General features: G+C 43.6%; 2 protein-coding genes across 2 annotated transcripts in view; both read right to left on the reverse strand.

Moving 5' to 3' along the window:
• The window catches only part of LOC140125444 (uncharacterized), a 33,360-nt gene that overhangs the window by 1,578 nt on the left and 16,875 nt on the right, over positions 1-14,907 (reverse strand). Inside the window, exons 12-16 of the mRNA XM_072144504.1 lie at positions 14,703-14,878; positions 11,031-11,210; positions 9,894-10,007; positions 3,841-4,021; positions 3,606-3,764 (exon numbers count right to left, since the gene is read on the reverse strand). Coding sequence (XP_072000605.1) covers positions 3,606-3,764; positions 3,841-4,021; positions 9,894-10,007; positions 11,031-11,210; positions 14,703-14,878 — 810 coding nt within the window. The remainder of the gene's footprint in view (positions 1-3,605; positions 3,765-3,840; positions 4,022-9,893; positions 10,008-11,030; positions 11,211-14,702; positions 14,879-14,907) is intronic.
• On the reverse strand, positions 7,319-9,506 carry LOC140077102 (uncharacterized). Its single transcript, XM_072123996.1, has 2 exons — positions 8,741-9,506; positions 7,319-8,634 (listed from the first exon to the last, which is right to left on the reverse strand). The coding sequence occupies exons 1-2, from the start codon at positions 8,834-8,836 to the stop codon at positions 7,327-7,329; spliced, it is 1,404 nt and encodes a 467-aa protein (XP_071980097.1). The 5' UTR covers positions 8,837-9,506; the 3' UTR covers positions 7,319-7,326.

Raw genomic sequence — 14,907 nt, forward strand, 5'->3', positions numbered from 1 at the left:
AGTTGATTTTTCTTACCCTTCACAGACAGTCCCTGGAAAGTCTAAGCTTCACAGAGCTGAATCCTCAAAGGAAATAAGCTATAGGTATTAAAGAGTTAATCTTTAGTCTCCTTTCCTTATCTCTGTGCTGTGTACTGGACTTCAAATGATAACAAAAAAGACCTCAGCACAGAACAGGGACCGATGAACTCAAAAAAGTGCTTTATTCCAACCAAATGCAACATTTCGATGCGCTGTGCTGCGATCTTCTTTGCAATTATTGGATCCATGGGAAACCCCTGACTGGGGCACCATCCACAACTATCAGTCTTTCTTTGACCTTGGATATGCTGTCCACTATTTCTGTATGTGTACAGGACTTCAGATACATTGCTCTCTACAGGAGAAAGAAGCAGGAAAACAGAGAAACTTCTTTACTCAAAGTGAACCTGTCACCTGGAATGTAATTTTTAGCTGGTGACAGGTTCCAATAGCCTATACTATGATTATTTTAAAAATGCCATTGTCAGAAGTCAGAATAATTTCAGTACTTTAAATAAGCTTAAGTCACATTACCTAGTTCCCTGCCAGCAGCACGAGGCGAGTCCCAAGGGAGAGGCAGGTGAAGCAGATATGTGCCCATCTCTGCCCTCCACACAATCCCCCTCCCTCCCCTGCAGTGGCGTAACTACCACCGTAGCAGCCGTAGCAGCTGCTACGGGGCCCATGAGGTTCAGGGGCCTGGGGATGCACGGACCCTGTATGCAGTGCTTTGCCAAGTGGTCTGGGAGTGCACTGCCAGGTACCTGGCAGATCGCGTCCCCGGGCCCCTCCCTCTGTGTCCCGGCTACCGCCCACCTCTCTCCTGGCCCACCCACCACTCCTGGATTGCCCAGTCCCTGAAACCGCCCGTCCGCTAGTCACCTCCCTTCCCCGTCCACCGGCACAGGTGACCGCGGCCCGGCTACCCCCTGCATAGCGAGGCACAGTTGATGACCACGCCCCCCGCCCCAGCGAACGCACCCCCTCTCCCTCCTGCCTCAGCGAACGCACCCCCCCTCTCCCTCCCGCCGAACGCACCCCCCCTCTCCCTCCCGCCCGGCGAACGCACCCCCCCCTCTCCCTCCCGGCGAACGCACCCCCCTCGCCCTCCCGCCTGGCAAATGCACACCCCCTCCCCCCGCCCGAGCGCACAACCATAACCCCCCCCTCCTGCCCGAACAGCCACCGGAACACCCGCCTGACGCCATGGCCGGGTGGTTAACTACACATCCTAAAAGGTAAGTAAATACATATGTATTTATCTGTCTGTATATGTATTTATCTGTCTGTATATGTATTTATCTGTCTGTATATGTATATTCTGTGTGTATATTGTATGTATATATGTATATTCTGTGTATGTGTATATACTGTGTATATTGTGTATATACTGTGTATATATATATATATATATATTCTGTGTATGTGTATATACTGTGTATATTGTGTATATATGTATATTCTGTGTATGTGTATATACTGTGTATATTGTGTATGTGTGTATATTGTGTATATGTGTATATACTGTGTATATACTGTATATATACTGTGTATATACTGTATATATTGTGTATATGTGTATATACTGTATATATTGTGTATATATGTATATACTGTGTATATTGTGTATATACTGTGTATATATGTATATACTGTGTATATTGTGTATATATGTATATACTGTGTATATATGTATATACTCTGTATATTGTGTATATATGTATATACTGTGTATATATGCATAGATGCAAGTGCTGTATTTATTGTGTGTATCTATATATATATATATATGTATCTGTATGTATATGCAGTATGTGTGTATTTGGTCTTTTTATACTGCATGTATGTGTATATATGGTCAGTGTATACTGTTTGTGTGTATATACTGTGAGAGTTTGTATACAATCTGTATTAGTGTATAAATGTATATGAGTGCATAAAATGTGTGTGTATACTTGTATGTATATGGGTGCAACTATACACGTGTAGAACTTTATTTGTGTGTATATAAGTATATAAAGGTGTATAAGTATCAGTTTATAAATTTGTGTAATTGTATAAATATGTCCGTGGAGGGGTACATTCACAAGAACGTATGGGGAATATATATCTGACTGCAATTTGCTGACAGATATACTACCCCCATATGCGTCTATAGCGCATAGGCTCGGTACAGTGAGCACAACGATTACTCACTGTTTCGACCCGTGGCCGCAACAGAGATAGAGCGTGAACTATCTATGGCCGTAAGAATGACCTGGAGAGGTGATCACCTCTCCAGCGCGTCTGATGTGTGCCTGCCAGGCTATAGCCTGGCAGGCACACGTTTATGTGAATGCAGCCTACATATGTCTATTTTTTTTTAAGGGGAAGGGGGGGCCCCATGAAGAAAGGGGAGGGAGATGAATGAGTGTGGAGGAGAGGAGACACAGGCACACGGGCTGCAACTGCCCCTCCCCAGGGAGTCCACCACACTTTGGTGACTGGGTGGTGAGTTTATTTATTTATATATATATGTATAATTATATTATATATAATTATAAAGTACTAAAATGATTCATAATGCTGACAAAGACATTTTTTTAATCAGTATAGCACAAGCTAAAAGTGACACTCCTGGTGACAGGTTCCTTTTAATGGAGTATATTCTAAGTCTTAGGCTAAATTCACACTGCCGTGAGCCCGCCGCACCGTAGTACGGCGGGCTCACGGCAGCGCGGGGAGAGGAGGAGGAGGTGAGCGCAGCTCACCCCCGCCCCTCTCCATAGAAACTAATGGCGCACGGCGCCGTAATACGGGGAAAGATAGGACAGGTCCTATCTTTCCCGGAGGCTACGGAGCGGTACGGTGCCGCACGTGTGCTGCACCGTACCGCTCCCGTACAGGGCCGTGAGCCCATAGGAGTGTATGGGGGACGTATATCGGCCGCATATACGTCGGCCGTATATACGTCCCCCATACTGTAGTGTGAATGTAGCCTTAGGTTTAGTTACTTGTTTACAATATGTCCTTGCATGATTTGTTTTCAATGACTGCAATGAAAGCAGCGCAGCATCAGCAAGTTACCATTGTAATGCTGAATCCAGTATCAGACTACTTTAATGTGTGTACAACCTACGTACTTACCTAATCTACCTACCTACTTACCTAATCTACCTAATTTTATGCTTCTACAGAGTTCCCTATAGAATTTACCAGGGCCTATATATTTAAAGCAGGATAAAAGATATCGCTGAGGAGTAAATGTGCTCCGGATATGTGTGGAAGAGATTAACCAGGCTAAATATTCTAGAATTGTGGTGTAACGTCTACCTAAATTCTATTCAGCGAATTTGAGAGTTTAAACGCTTCTATGACTGATATGTAAAGAAATGCCAAAAAAAAATGTCCCACTAAAGACCTTATTTTGGGGCGTCATACATTTTGTCCATGTGCACAATGAACAATGTATGGAACCATAATGTAGTATTGGAGGCTCAAAATATTTTTCCATAAATTTCCATCATACAATGTGAATCTTATCCTACTCTAAGAAGAGCTAATCTTTCCATACACATTATAATAAGATGTCAGGAGACACATACCCTCTGGTGCGGTGACTGCAGACAGCACATCATGAGCGCTCCATTCTGCGCTGACGGCCGGGCAGTTTATGACAGGATAGGGAGTGTTTGCAGAAAGCACAGAAGCCAAACCGTTGCTTCTTCCGGCTACAGTAATAAACACTGTCGGAGCCCCATCTCCTGGGGAAAACAGCATGTCGCATGTTATATACAGTATCAGACGGCCCAGCACATGGTGAATAAGGAAGTAATGTACCTTCATACTGTGACTTTATATCCAGGATGTCCCCGGGTCCTGTATAGGCAGATGACACCCGCAGTTCACATGGGATACTGAACTTTGCACAAGAAGCCTTTATTTTTTCACAGTGCACAAGGTATGACTCGGACTCCATCAGGACAACTACTCTTCCATGGTCCGTAGGCCTCAACACTTTCTGGAAAACAAAGCATGTGTTTTAATAGGAGGTGCAAAAAGGAGAATTATTCTCACCGTTAATTCGGTTTCCATTAGTCCACCATGACGGCCCCAACTGGAGGATGACCCTTGACCTCTGTAGGGACAGGAAGCAGAGAGGTTAAATACCCCACCCCGGCATCCGTACACCAGTGGCTTCCAAATAACTACACCGGCCTTGGATGCAACCCATTTATTGTATGTTATCAATGCACACAGAACAAATAGGCAATTTCAACTTTTTTTAAATTACAGGGTGGGAAATATATATGGGCCGTCATGGTGGACTAATGGAAACCGAATTAACGGTGAGAATAATTCTCCTTTTCCATAGCGTCCCCCATGACGGCCCCAACTGGAGATGTACCAGATAAATAATTAGGGTGGGACAACAGCTTGTAAGACCTTCCTTCCGAAGGACTGGTCTCTAGCACTTTGAACATCTAGCCTATAGTGTTTGGCAAAAGTTAGGTGAGTAGACCAGGTAGCTGCTCTACATATGTCCTCTAACGAGGCGCCCCGTTTTTCCGCCCAGGAGGCTGCCACTCCTCGGGTCGAGTGGGCCCTAATAGTCCCTGAAATGTCCAGGTTGTTGGCATCATAAGCTTCTTTGATGACTGTTCTTATCCACCTGGCGATGGATGCCTTTGAAGCTTTTCTGCCCTTGCACTTTCCTCTAAATTGTAGGAGAATGTTGTTGTCTTTTCTCCAGGATTTGGTAACTTCAAGATAATGTAGCAGGTATCTTCTGACATCTAGCGTATGCCACTCCTGTTCTTTGGGATGTTTTGGATTCTGACAGAAGGAAGGCAGAATAATCTCTTGGTTACGATGAAAAGATGAAGCTACTTTGGGAGTAAAGGCTTTATCTAACATTAGTACAATCTTATCTTCACATATTTTAAGATAAGGTTCTTTAATAGACAAACTCTGGATCTCACCCAAACGCCTAGCTGTTGTTATGGCTATGAGAAAGGTGAGTTTTAGCGTTAATTCTCTAAGCTTGACCGACTCCAGAGGTTCAAACGGTATTTTTGTGAGATAATCCAGTACTAATGAAAGATCCCAATTGGGGATATTCTGTTTTATTTGAGGTCTTAGTCTAGCCGTAGCTTTGACAAACCTTTGGATCCATCTATTTTCGGCTAATGGGGTGTCGAAAAAGGCACTGAGGGCTGAAATCTGGACTTTTAAGGAATTCGTCTTAAGGCCCTTGTCAAACCCTGCTTGCAGGAAGTCGAGCACCTGTGAGACATTAGGGGACATTTGGTTAGGAGGAGTCCTGCCACAAAAAGACACAAATCTTCCCCATATCCTGGCGTAGATTTTGTGGGTAACTGGTTTGCGGCTCGCTTTGAGTGTGGAAATTACCTTGTTTGATAGTCCCCTGGATATCAGCAATCGCCTTTCAGGATCCAAGCCGAGAGCCGGAGAGCCTGTGGATCTGGATGGTAAACTGGACCCTGGAACAGAAGGTTGTTTAGAGGTTCCAGCATGACAGGTCCTTCCAATGCCATCTTTCCTAGCCATGGAAACCAGTTCCTCTTTGGCCACCAGGGAACAATGAGTATAACCTTTGCTTGGTCCTCTCTGATCTTCTGAATCACTCTCGCTATGAGAGGTATAGGAGGAAATGCGTACATTAGAGGTCCGCTCCAGGACTGGCTGAAGGCATCCCTTTGGCAAACCGGAGTATTTGGATCCAGAGAGAAGAAATGAGGAACTTTTGTATTTTTGCTGGTGGCAAAAAGATCTGTCACTGGTTGTCCCCATTTTTGTATGAGACTTGAAAAGATGTTCTCGTTTAGACACCACTCGTTGTGGTCTATCGTCTGACGACTGAGATAGTCCGCTACTTGATTCAATTCTCCTTTTAGATGGGTGGCTGAAAGAGAGCGGATGTTGGTTTCTGCCCAGATGAATATCTTGTCTGAAAGATTGAGGAGATCGGGGTTCCTGGTACCCCCCTGATGACGGAGATAAGCCACCGTGGTGGTGTTGTCTGAATAAATTTTTACATGTTTTCCCCTCAGGCTTTGAGCACTTGCTCTTAAAGTCTCTAGTACAGCTCTCAGTTCTCGGAAGTTCGAGGAACGGGATCTGGTCGAGGACGGCCAAAGACCTTGAACGGGAAGGCCTGCTATGTCCGCTCCCCATCCTGACTGACTTGCGTCCGTCCGGATATTTATCACTGGCCAGGGATGCCATGATATCCCTCTTCCCAGGTTGGAAGTATCTATCCACCACTCCAGGGATTGCTTGACAGCTTCCGGAATCTGGACCTTTTGATTTAGATGTTGGGGATCTTTGTCCCAGGAGGCCAATATCCAACTTTGAAGGACTCTGGTGTGACTCTGGCTCCACTGTACACTCTGTATGGAAGATGTCATAAGGCCCAGTATCCTCATGGCTTCCCTTATCGTGCAAGGACTTCTTTTTTGAAACAATATGACATGTTGCATTAGTCTCGTTGCTTTCTCTGGCGGTAAGAAGGACATCTGCTGGATCGAATCTAATAACGTTCCTAGAAACACAACCTCTGTACTTGGGTTTAGTTTGGACTTTTCCAGGTTTATTATCCATCCTAACTGATGTAGGATCCTCATTGTGAAATCTCGGTGGTGTATAAGCTCTTGTTTCGAACTGGCCACCAGTAACAGATCGTCCAGGTAGGGGATGACTAGAATCCCTTTCCGCCTCAAGAAAGCTATCACCTCGATCATGATCTTTGTGAATGTCCTGGGGGCCGAAGAAATCCCAAAAGGCAGCGCCTTGTACTGATAGTGGACCTCTTCTCCCCAAGGTGATCGTACTGCGAATCTGAGGAATTTTTGAGATTTTTGATGTATTGGCACATGGTAATATGCGTCCTTCAGATCTATCGTACACATAGACGCTCCTGGTTGGATCAGAACTGCTGCCGAGCTCACTGTTTCCATCTTGAACTTTCGATATCGTATGTACCTGTTCAGATTCTTCAGGTTGCATATCATCCTGAAAGAGCCATTCGGTTTTTTTATCAAGAAGAGGGGAGAGTAGTGTCCTTCTTTTAACTGTGTCTGAGGTACCGGGATGATGACATCCAACTGAATGAGTTTTTGTATCTCTGACCACAGCGAGTTTGAGAGGTTTCCTGAGGGCTGCTCTGTCAAAACAAATTTTCTGGGGGGAAGAGAGGTTAGTTCTAGATGGTAACCTTCCCGAAGAATACTTAGTATCCAGGGATTTGATGTTATCTGAGTCCACTGGAAGTGGAACTTCAATAGTCTTCCCCCCACCCTGGCGTCATTGTTTTCTAAACGCTGGGGCCGAGTTGCTGGCACTGAGAAGGAAGCCCCTTCCTCTCCCTCCTTTAGGGTAGCTCCACCTGCCCTGTTTGCCTTTCCCTCTAAAGGGCTGTTTTCTGTCCTTAGAGTCTCGAAAGGGCTGCTTTCTTTGGTTACTTCTGGATTCCGGAAACCCTTTCTTTCTGTCTGCCGCTTTTTCTAACAGCGTGTCAAGTTCGGAACCGAATAGGTATTCCCCTTCAAATGGAATACCACATAATTTTGACTTCGATCTGAAATCGCCAGTCCACTGGCGAAGCCAAAGTGATCTTCTAACTGAATTTGATAGTGCCCCTTCCTTGGCACTTATTCTAACTCCTTCCGCTGAGGCATCTGCGATGAAGGCGGTGGCTGCTCTCAACGTTGAAAATGTACTCAATAGCATCTCCCTAGGAGTACCATCTCTAACATGACTCTCCAGTTCGGTAATCCAATGAAAGAGAGTCCGTGCCATGGATGTTGTGGCAATATTTGATTTTAGATTCAACATGGCACACTCCCATGTCTTCTTTAGAAGGCTGTCCGCCTTTCTATCCAGGGGATCTCTTAACTGGATTGCATCCTCAAACGGGAGGTCTGTCTTCTTGGTCATTTTTGTGACCTGGATGTCTACTTTAGGGGTAGCGTTCCAAATTTTGGCTTCTGTTTCATCAAAGGACAGACGACTTTTAAATTCTCTAGATATGGAGATTTTGTTCTCCGGTTCTCTCCATTCTTCTAGTATTAGTTCCTTAAGAGTGTCATTTATGGGAAACACTCGCCTCTTCTTAACTTTAAGAAGTCCGAATAATTCATCCTGAATAGATTTGGTCTCTTCTATTTCCTCAATTTTGAGGGTATCCCTCATAGCTTTTAGTAAGGGTTCCAGATCTTCGGATGCTAACAAATATCTCGACTCCATCTTACTGGCTGAATTTGAGGGACCTGGCTCCATATCCGTAGACTCCTTGGTCCCTTCTGAGTCTGATGTATAATCCGACATGGATTCTATAACTCTTTGTTTTTTATGTGGAGGCTCCTGAGGTATGAAAGCTGTTATGGATGATGCTATAGATGTTTTAACTTCTTCTCTGATAAAGCTACGCATTTCATCCACAAATGAGGTTCTCTCTTCTCTGAGTAGATTATCTACGCAGGTTTTACAGACCGGCTTTTTATAGTCCGTAGGGAGTTTCTCTAAGCACATATTACACTTTTTGGAAGTGGTTTTCTTTGTGCCGGACTGATCTTTAGCTCTCCCTTTATCCTTCTCCTTTTCCCTGGGCTCCTGCCAAGGAGAAGGAGAGGTAATTAGTCCGTAACCGACACCTCATGTGAAAAATATAGGGACATGTGGGTGACCCACCACCCTATCCCCGGTTGACCCTACTTACAGGGTTCAAGGATATGAGGTCCAGACTTGAAGCCTCCATGCCATGTGTCTCCATATTCCCAATTGTGGGACCACTGATATCAGCAAGCCTAAACATTTATAGAAATGTGAGATAGACTGTGACATTTAATCAAGTGGAATATAACAAGGGAGTACCTGAGGTATCTTGAGGGTTATACAGCACAAGCCCCTAAGAAAGATATACACATGTCTATATAGACCTGAATTGTATATAACACATATGACACATATGAGGCAACCATACAGCATGTTAACCGACCTTGTTGGCTGGAAAATGCTCAGAATAGCGTCCGATTCTAGCGACTACTCTCGTCAGGACCAGAGTGCGACTATTAGACCTCAGATCAACGTGAATACCTGCTTTTTCAAGCTTACCGCTCCACGCTCCTGCTTCCGGGTCGCGCCATCGTGACGTCACATCCGGTCCCGTCATTTCCGGCGGAAGTCGTCACCAGAGTCGGACGGCGGCCGGCCCACGTGACCTCCGCGATGGACACGCTCCGGGTGTCCTTAGCTGCGCAGAGCCGCGGGCAGAGCCGGAGAAGAAGGCATCTCTGTCTTGTGGCAGAGGAAAGGACCGAAGTCCGATCGAGGCCGAGACTGCCTTAGGGTAAGGGACGATTCCCTGCGCCACACTGGTCCCCCCTCACCGTCCCAACTACTGGGGATGAGGAGAGACTTCTCTCTACTCCCTGCCCTGTGTAGGGACAGGAAGCCACTGGTGTACGGATGCCGGGGTGGGGTATTTAACCTCTCTGCTTCCTGTCCCTACAGAGGTCAAGGGTCATCCTCCAGTTGGGGCCGTCATGGGGGACGCTATGGAAAATTATGATAATGTGTGTTCCCCCTGGTGCCAGGAAGGGCAAACATAAATTATTTCCATCTCAGATTATACTATTATTCCCCAATTCCAATTCCATACAGCACAGAAAGGCGTACACACACACATATACATACATATATACATACACACATATACACACATACATACACACACACACACATATATACATACACATATATACATATATATATATATATATATATATATATATACACACACACACACACACATATACATACATACATATATACACACATATACATACATACATACATACATACAGTCTTACCTGCTTGTCATCCTGTGGATTCCAGTTTCCCAACTGACTCCGGTGCCAGCAATTATACTCAATGACGTCTGCCAGGACAATTTCTGTACTCTCAACGTCCACCCCAAACTGAACCTGAATAAGAAGGTAAAAACATAAATTCATCGATTCAGCATAAGCAGAGAGCCGCAACAGGAACCATAGATATGCACAGGCTAAGAGATATATTCAAGGCAGTATTAAAAGTTTTCAGACCCCTTCAATTTTTTCACCCTTTGTTTCATTGCAGTCAATTGGTAAGATCAAAGTTTTTTTGCTCATTAAATGTACACTCTGCGCCGCATTGTGACAAAAAAAACTCCCAGAAATGTAGAGATTGTTGATAATTTATTAAACAAGAAACACTGCAATATCACATGGTCATGAGTACTCACAGGGGCGTAACAATCGCGGTCTCAGAGGTTGCGAACGGGTTGGGCCCGTTCTCTGTCTTTGCTTCTTGGAATGTCGGCCGCCCAAAGGCCGTCCCGCACCAGCCGCCCAAACTTCTTCCTCTGTGTCTATACTTCCCTGAACGCTGACCCTCCCAAACTCCGCCCATCCGAACGCCTTGCGCCCCCCCCCCCTTCCGAACTCAGTGCGCCCCCACCAACCGCCCGAACTCCGTGCGCCCTCCCCCCCAAAGCACCCGAACTCTGTGTGCCCGCCCAAACACCTTGGGCCCCCCGACCACCTGAACTCCGTGCGCCCCCCCCCCCCCGAACACTTGGCTGCCGGACTTCAGAACAACTCTGTGCCCATTCCTGATTGGCCCAGCCAGAGTGCTGACCTAAACCCAATTGAGAATCTCTGAAAACCATCCAACCAGAGGGAACTACAGAGGATCTGCAAGGAAAAGGCAGAGGACCCCAAATCCAGGTGTGAAAATCTTGTTACATCTTCCCAACAAGACTCCTGGCTGCACTAGCTCCAAAGCTGCTTCTATTCAATACTGTATGACCACGTGATATTTGAGTTTTTATTGTTTAATAAATTAGCACAAATATCTACATTTCTGTTTTTTTTCTGTCAAAATTAGGTGCAGAGTTTACATTACTGAGCAAAAAAAACAAACAAAACAGAAACTCCCCACTGTGTATGTATTGCACTAATACACACCTTGATATTTACAAGAATGAAGTCTGAGGCTGAACACGCTTTTTCCAGAATTTCAAACATGGCCACCACGGTGCGGTTTAGGATGTCGATTTCACACTGACCAATAGTGACTCCCGCACATATCAGCTTTAAGGCCTGTAATTGCTCATCTGAACAAACCTGTTCGCTGACATCATCGGCCTGCAAAACAGAACATAAAGAAGGAGGATTGTATAAAATGTATGGGCAGTAGTATTGTCACAGGCTTATTTACAGCCTTTACTGCAAATGTCATCACTAGGAAGGTTATCACAAATGATTAAAGCCTGGGTCTGCCTCACTATCCTAATAAAATAAATAAATAATATATATATATTCCAAAGCAAAATGTGTAGAGCGGCACCGTGTATAAAATGATTCGGGTGCAGGTCTTCTTAAGAGGTCCGACACTGACCCCAACATCCAGTAGTAGACAATTAAAGGACACCTGTCATCAGGTCTCTGACACTTGTCCTGTCACCTCTACCTGTTGGAGCAGCTCACATGGATCCCATCCCAGCCTTTATCTAGTTATTTCATACATTAATCATTATAAAATCATCTATTCTTTATAATGTAAATGAGGGTGGTCACATGGTTAGAGGCAGTGATGTCACCCCTGTTAGCCCTCCCCTCTCCTCCCCCTGCTCATGTCTGTGTGTAATGTATAGTAAAGCATGGCTAGTGTGTGTGCTGCATCGGCTGACATGTGAGAGACACAGACATCATCTACACATGAATCTGACATGTTCTGCTGTAACATGGCTGCCTGGAGCTGCTGTATCTCTCCTAAACACACACACATGCACACACAGGCTGCAGGGGGCGTGGCCACCAGCACCAGGAAGCACATCATTATACAGCCTCACACCATTATACAGGCTGTCAGTCAAGCACTGGGGGTGTGGCTGTGCCTCCCACTCATGAATAGAGTGGACAGCTTGAATATGCTAATGCTTCATTGGACATTTCACAGGTCATTTGCATACAGCTTTAGGACCTCATTGCTTAGGTTTACAGGCATATAGAGGGACAATGAAGGGATAGAGGCAATGCTCTCTAATGCCAGTTTATGAAAATATATTTAGTTTAGGGGGGTTATTTTGCATGACGGGTTCTCTTTAAGAAGCAGCACTCCGGAAATTCCACAGAAGAACAAAGTTTTATTCCACCATAATAGTTATCATTATCATGCTTGATAATGCCTTGATTGAATTGGCAAAACGTTGCACTATTATATATATAGGCATCAATATGGGGGTTGTTTTTAGGGTTCAAAGATTTTATTTATTTTTTTGAGTCAAAACCCCCAATATCATAGAACCACAGAGCCACACATGCTTGCTGCTATAAGTGCCATCACACTTAATCTATTATTACAGATTATTTGCTTTAAACCAAACAACTGATTTTATCTGGTTAAGAAAGTGATGCTTGTGTCTAGGGAACACAAAACCCCGCTCCATACACTGTGATTCACCGCCATCCATACTAGTGGTGCTATTTGGGGCCATTGCTCACTGCAGAATCCTCTTGTTATTCACACATACATACATATAAGGCCAAATACACACTACCGTCGGCATATCCGTTCTTCATCTACGTTAAAAAAAAAAAAAAAAGGATGATAAATAAAGGTAGATAAACTGACAGTAACTGATGACATAGGGGGAGATTTATCAGAAGCATCTGAGACCAGAATTGTTCTGGTATCCAATCAGAGCTCAGCTTTCATTTTATAAACAGCTGTAGGAAAATGAAAGCTGAACTCTGATTGGTTGCCATTTGCAACTAGAACAGATCTGCTGTCAGACGCTTCTGATAAATGCCGTTAAATACCCTTATGTTTTCTTAGTTTAAAAAAAACGGACACTTGTCTTGCAGTTAGTATCAGTTTTTTTGAAGAATCAGTTTTTTCAATAACACTTTACTTTCAATACATCAATCTTCTATAATCTGTCTATCCCTCAAACAAATCTATTTATCTATCTGTCTATCCCTCATAATAGTTGCCATATGTAGATCTCTAATTTTTACCTACCTATGGATCTCGCTTTTCTATCCATCTATCTTTTCCATTGATCTATATATCTATCATTCTTTTCTATCCATCTACCTACCTATCGATCTCTTATTTCTAATTACCTATTTATCTTTTATTTCTATTTGCCTAGCTATCTTTCTTTCTTTCTCTCTCTATCTCACATTTATCTATAATCTATCCATCATCTCTTTTTCTATCGATTAACTATTTCTGTCTATATCTGTCTATTTCTTCATCTAAAAACATGTAAAAAAAAAAACTACCTGTCCCATTTACTTCAATGTAGAAAAAACTTAATGTCATTCGTTGTGGTCAGTTTGGCACCATCTGTTTTTTTTTTTTTTAAACGGAAAAAAAAAAAAAAAAAGTACTGCAAGCTCCGTCTTTGGTTCCGTGAAACAAAACCGATCCAAAACTGATTCAATGTACAACTGATGACAAAAAAAAATTACAATGATGAGATTTAAAACTGATCCGTTCTATTTCAGTTTTTTACTTTTCTAGACGGATACTAGAGACCGAAATCACAAGCGTAGTGTGAACTGAGCCTAATAAAGCAGATTGCAAACAAGATTCTTTCACAGATCATCTGAATATGGACAAGAGACCATGCAAATAACCCCCCTACCTCTTAAGTTCGCTTCTATATTGTCCAATGTTGCAGCTTAAAGGGGTATTCCGGGAATATGAACGTCTGACACAAAAACCCATGATGATATAAATAAATGAATACAACAATACTCAATGTCATTAGTCACAAAACGGAGCTTAAATAGTTTGATTTTATGATTTACAAAATTTATGGCCTCTCTAAAGTAGGTGGAGTTATCACTAAGATGGTCACAACTGGAAACTACAAGTTCCATGATCCTTTAGTTCTCAGTAACTCCTCCTCCCTCTTATGCTCTGCTCCCAGTGATGATGTAACAGGTTTTCTTGCTCTGTTACCATAGAAATGATGTGTAACTGCCATCACCACAACACTGGCCATACTGGATGCACTGCAACCAACCGACTACAGCCAAACCTAGTGGTGATCACATGACCTGCCCAGGCAGGTGCAGGACATGTGATGTGGACATGTGACCAGCGGCCATCTTCTGTCCTGCAACGGACTGCGCGGAGGAAATTAACGGACTGATTAAAGGGCCGGTAGCATTTTAATTCCTCATTACAGTCTATGTCATCAGCATTTTCTGCAAAAGGGAGCAACATTTTAAATAACAACTAATTACACATTAGCTTATATTTTGAGTATCCATTTGCATATGAATTGTGCTGATTCCTGGAAAACCCCTTTAAACTGAGAGATAAAGAAAAGTAATCTATGATTATTGCAGGAGCTCAGTTTTCCCTTCATCATGTTGTGAAAGTGAAGAAACTTTAAAAGTAAAGAATCAGCAAATGTACAAATGTCCCACTGTTAAAATATTTATAATTGACTATAATCTACCCACCTATTTATACAAATATACCTGCCTGTATCTCTTCCTGTACTATATAACTCTATTCCTTCTTGCCTTACACGAACAGCCAGCCCTTTAAGCAGAGATCAGACAATTTTAAGAGGAGATAAGGGACTTTATATCCTAAACTATATTGATGATTACCATGTAAAACACCTCTACTCTGGGCAGGTAAAGCCTGCGCCCCTTAGTACCAGGATGTCTTCTGAGGTACGCCCCCGTGGCTATCCTCCAGCACCCCCATGCAATGGGAATTGTCTCACACCCAGAGGTGACAAGTCTCTTCTGACTGAACGTCTTCACATGCGCCGTCTTCATACCTGAAAAATGCGTTAAATGAATGACTAAT

Source organism: Engystomops pustulosus, chromosome 1 (genome assembly GCF_040894005.1).
Source record: "Engystomops pustulosus chromosome 1, aEngPut4.maternal, whole genome shotgun sequence".
Taxonomy (NCBI): domain Eukaryota; kingdom Metazoa; phylum Chordata; class Amphibia; order Anura; family Leptodactylidae; genus Engystomops; species Engystomops pustulosus.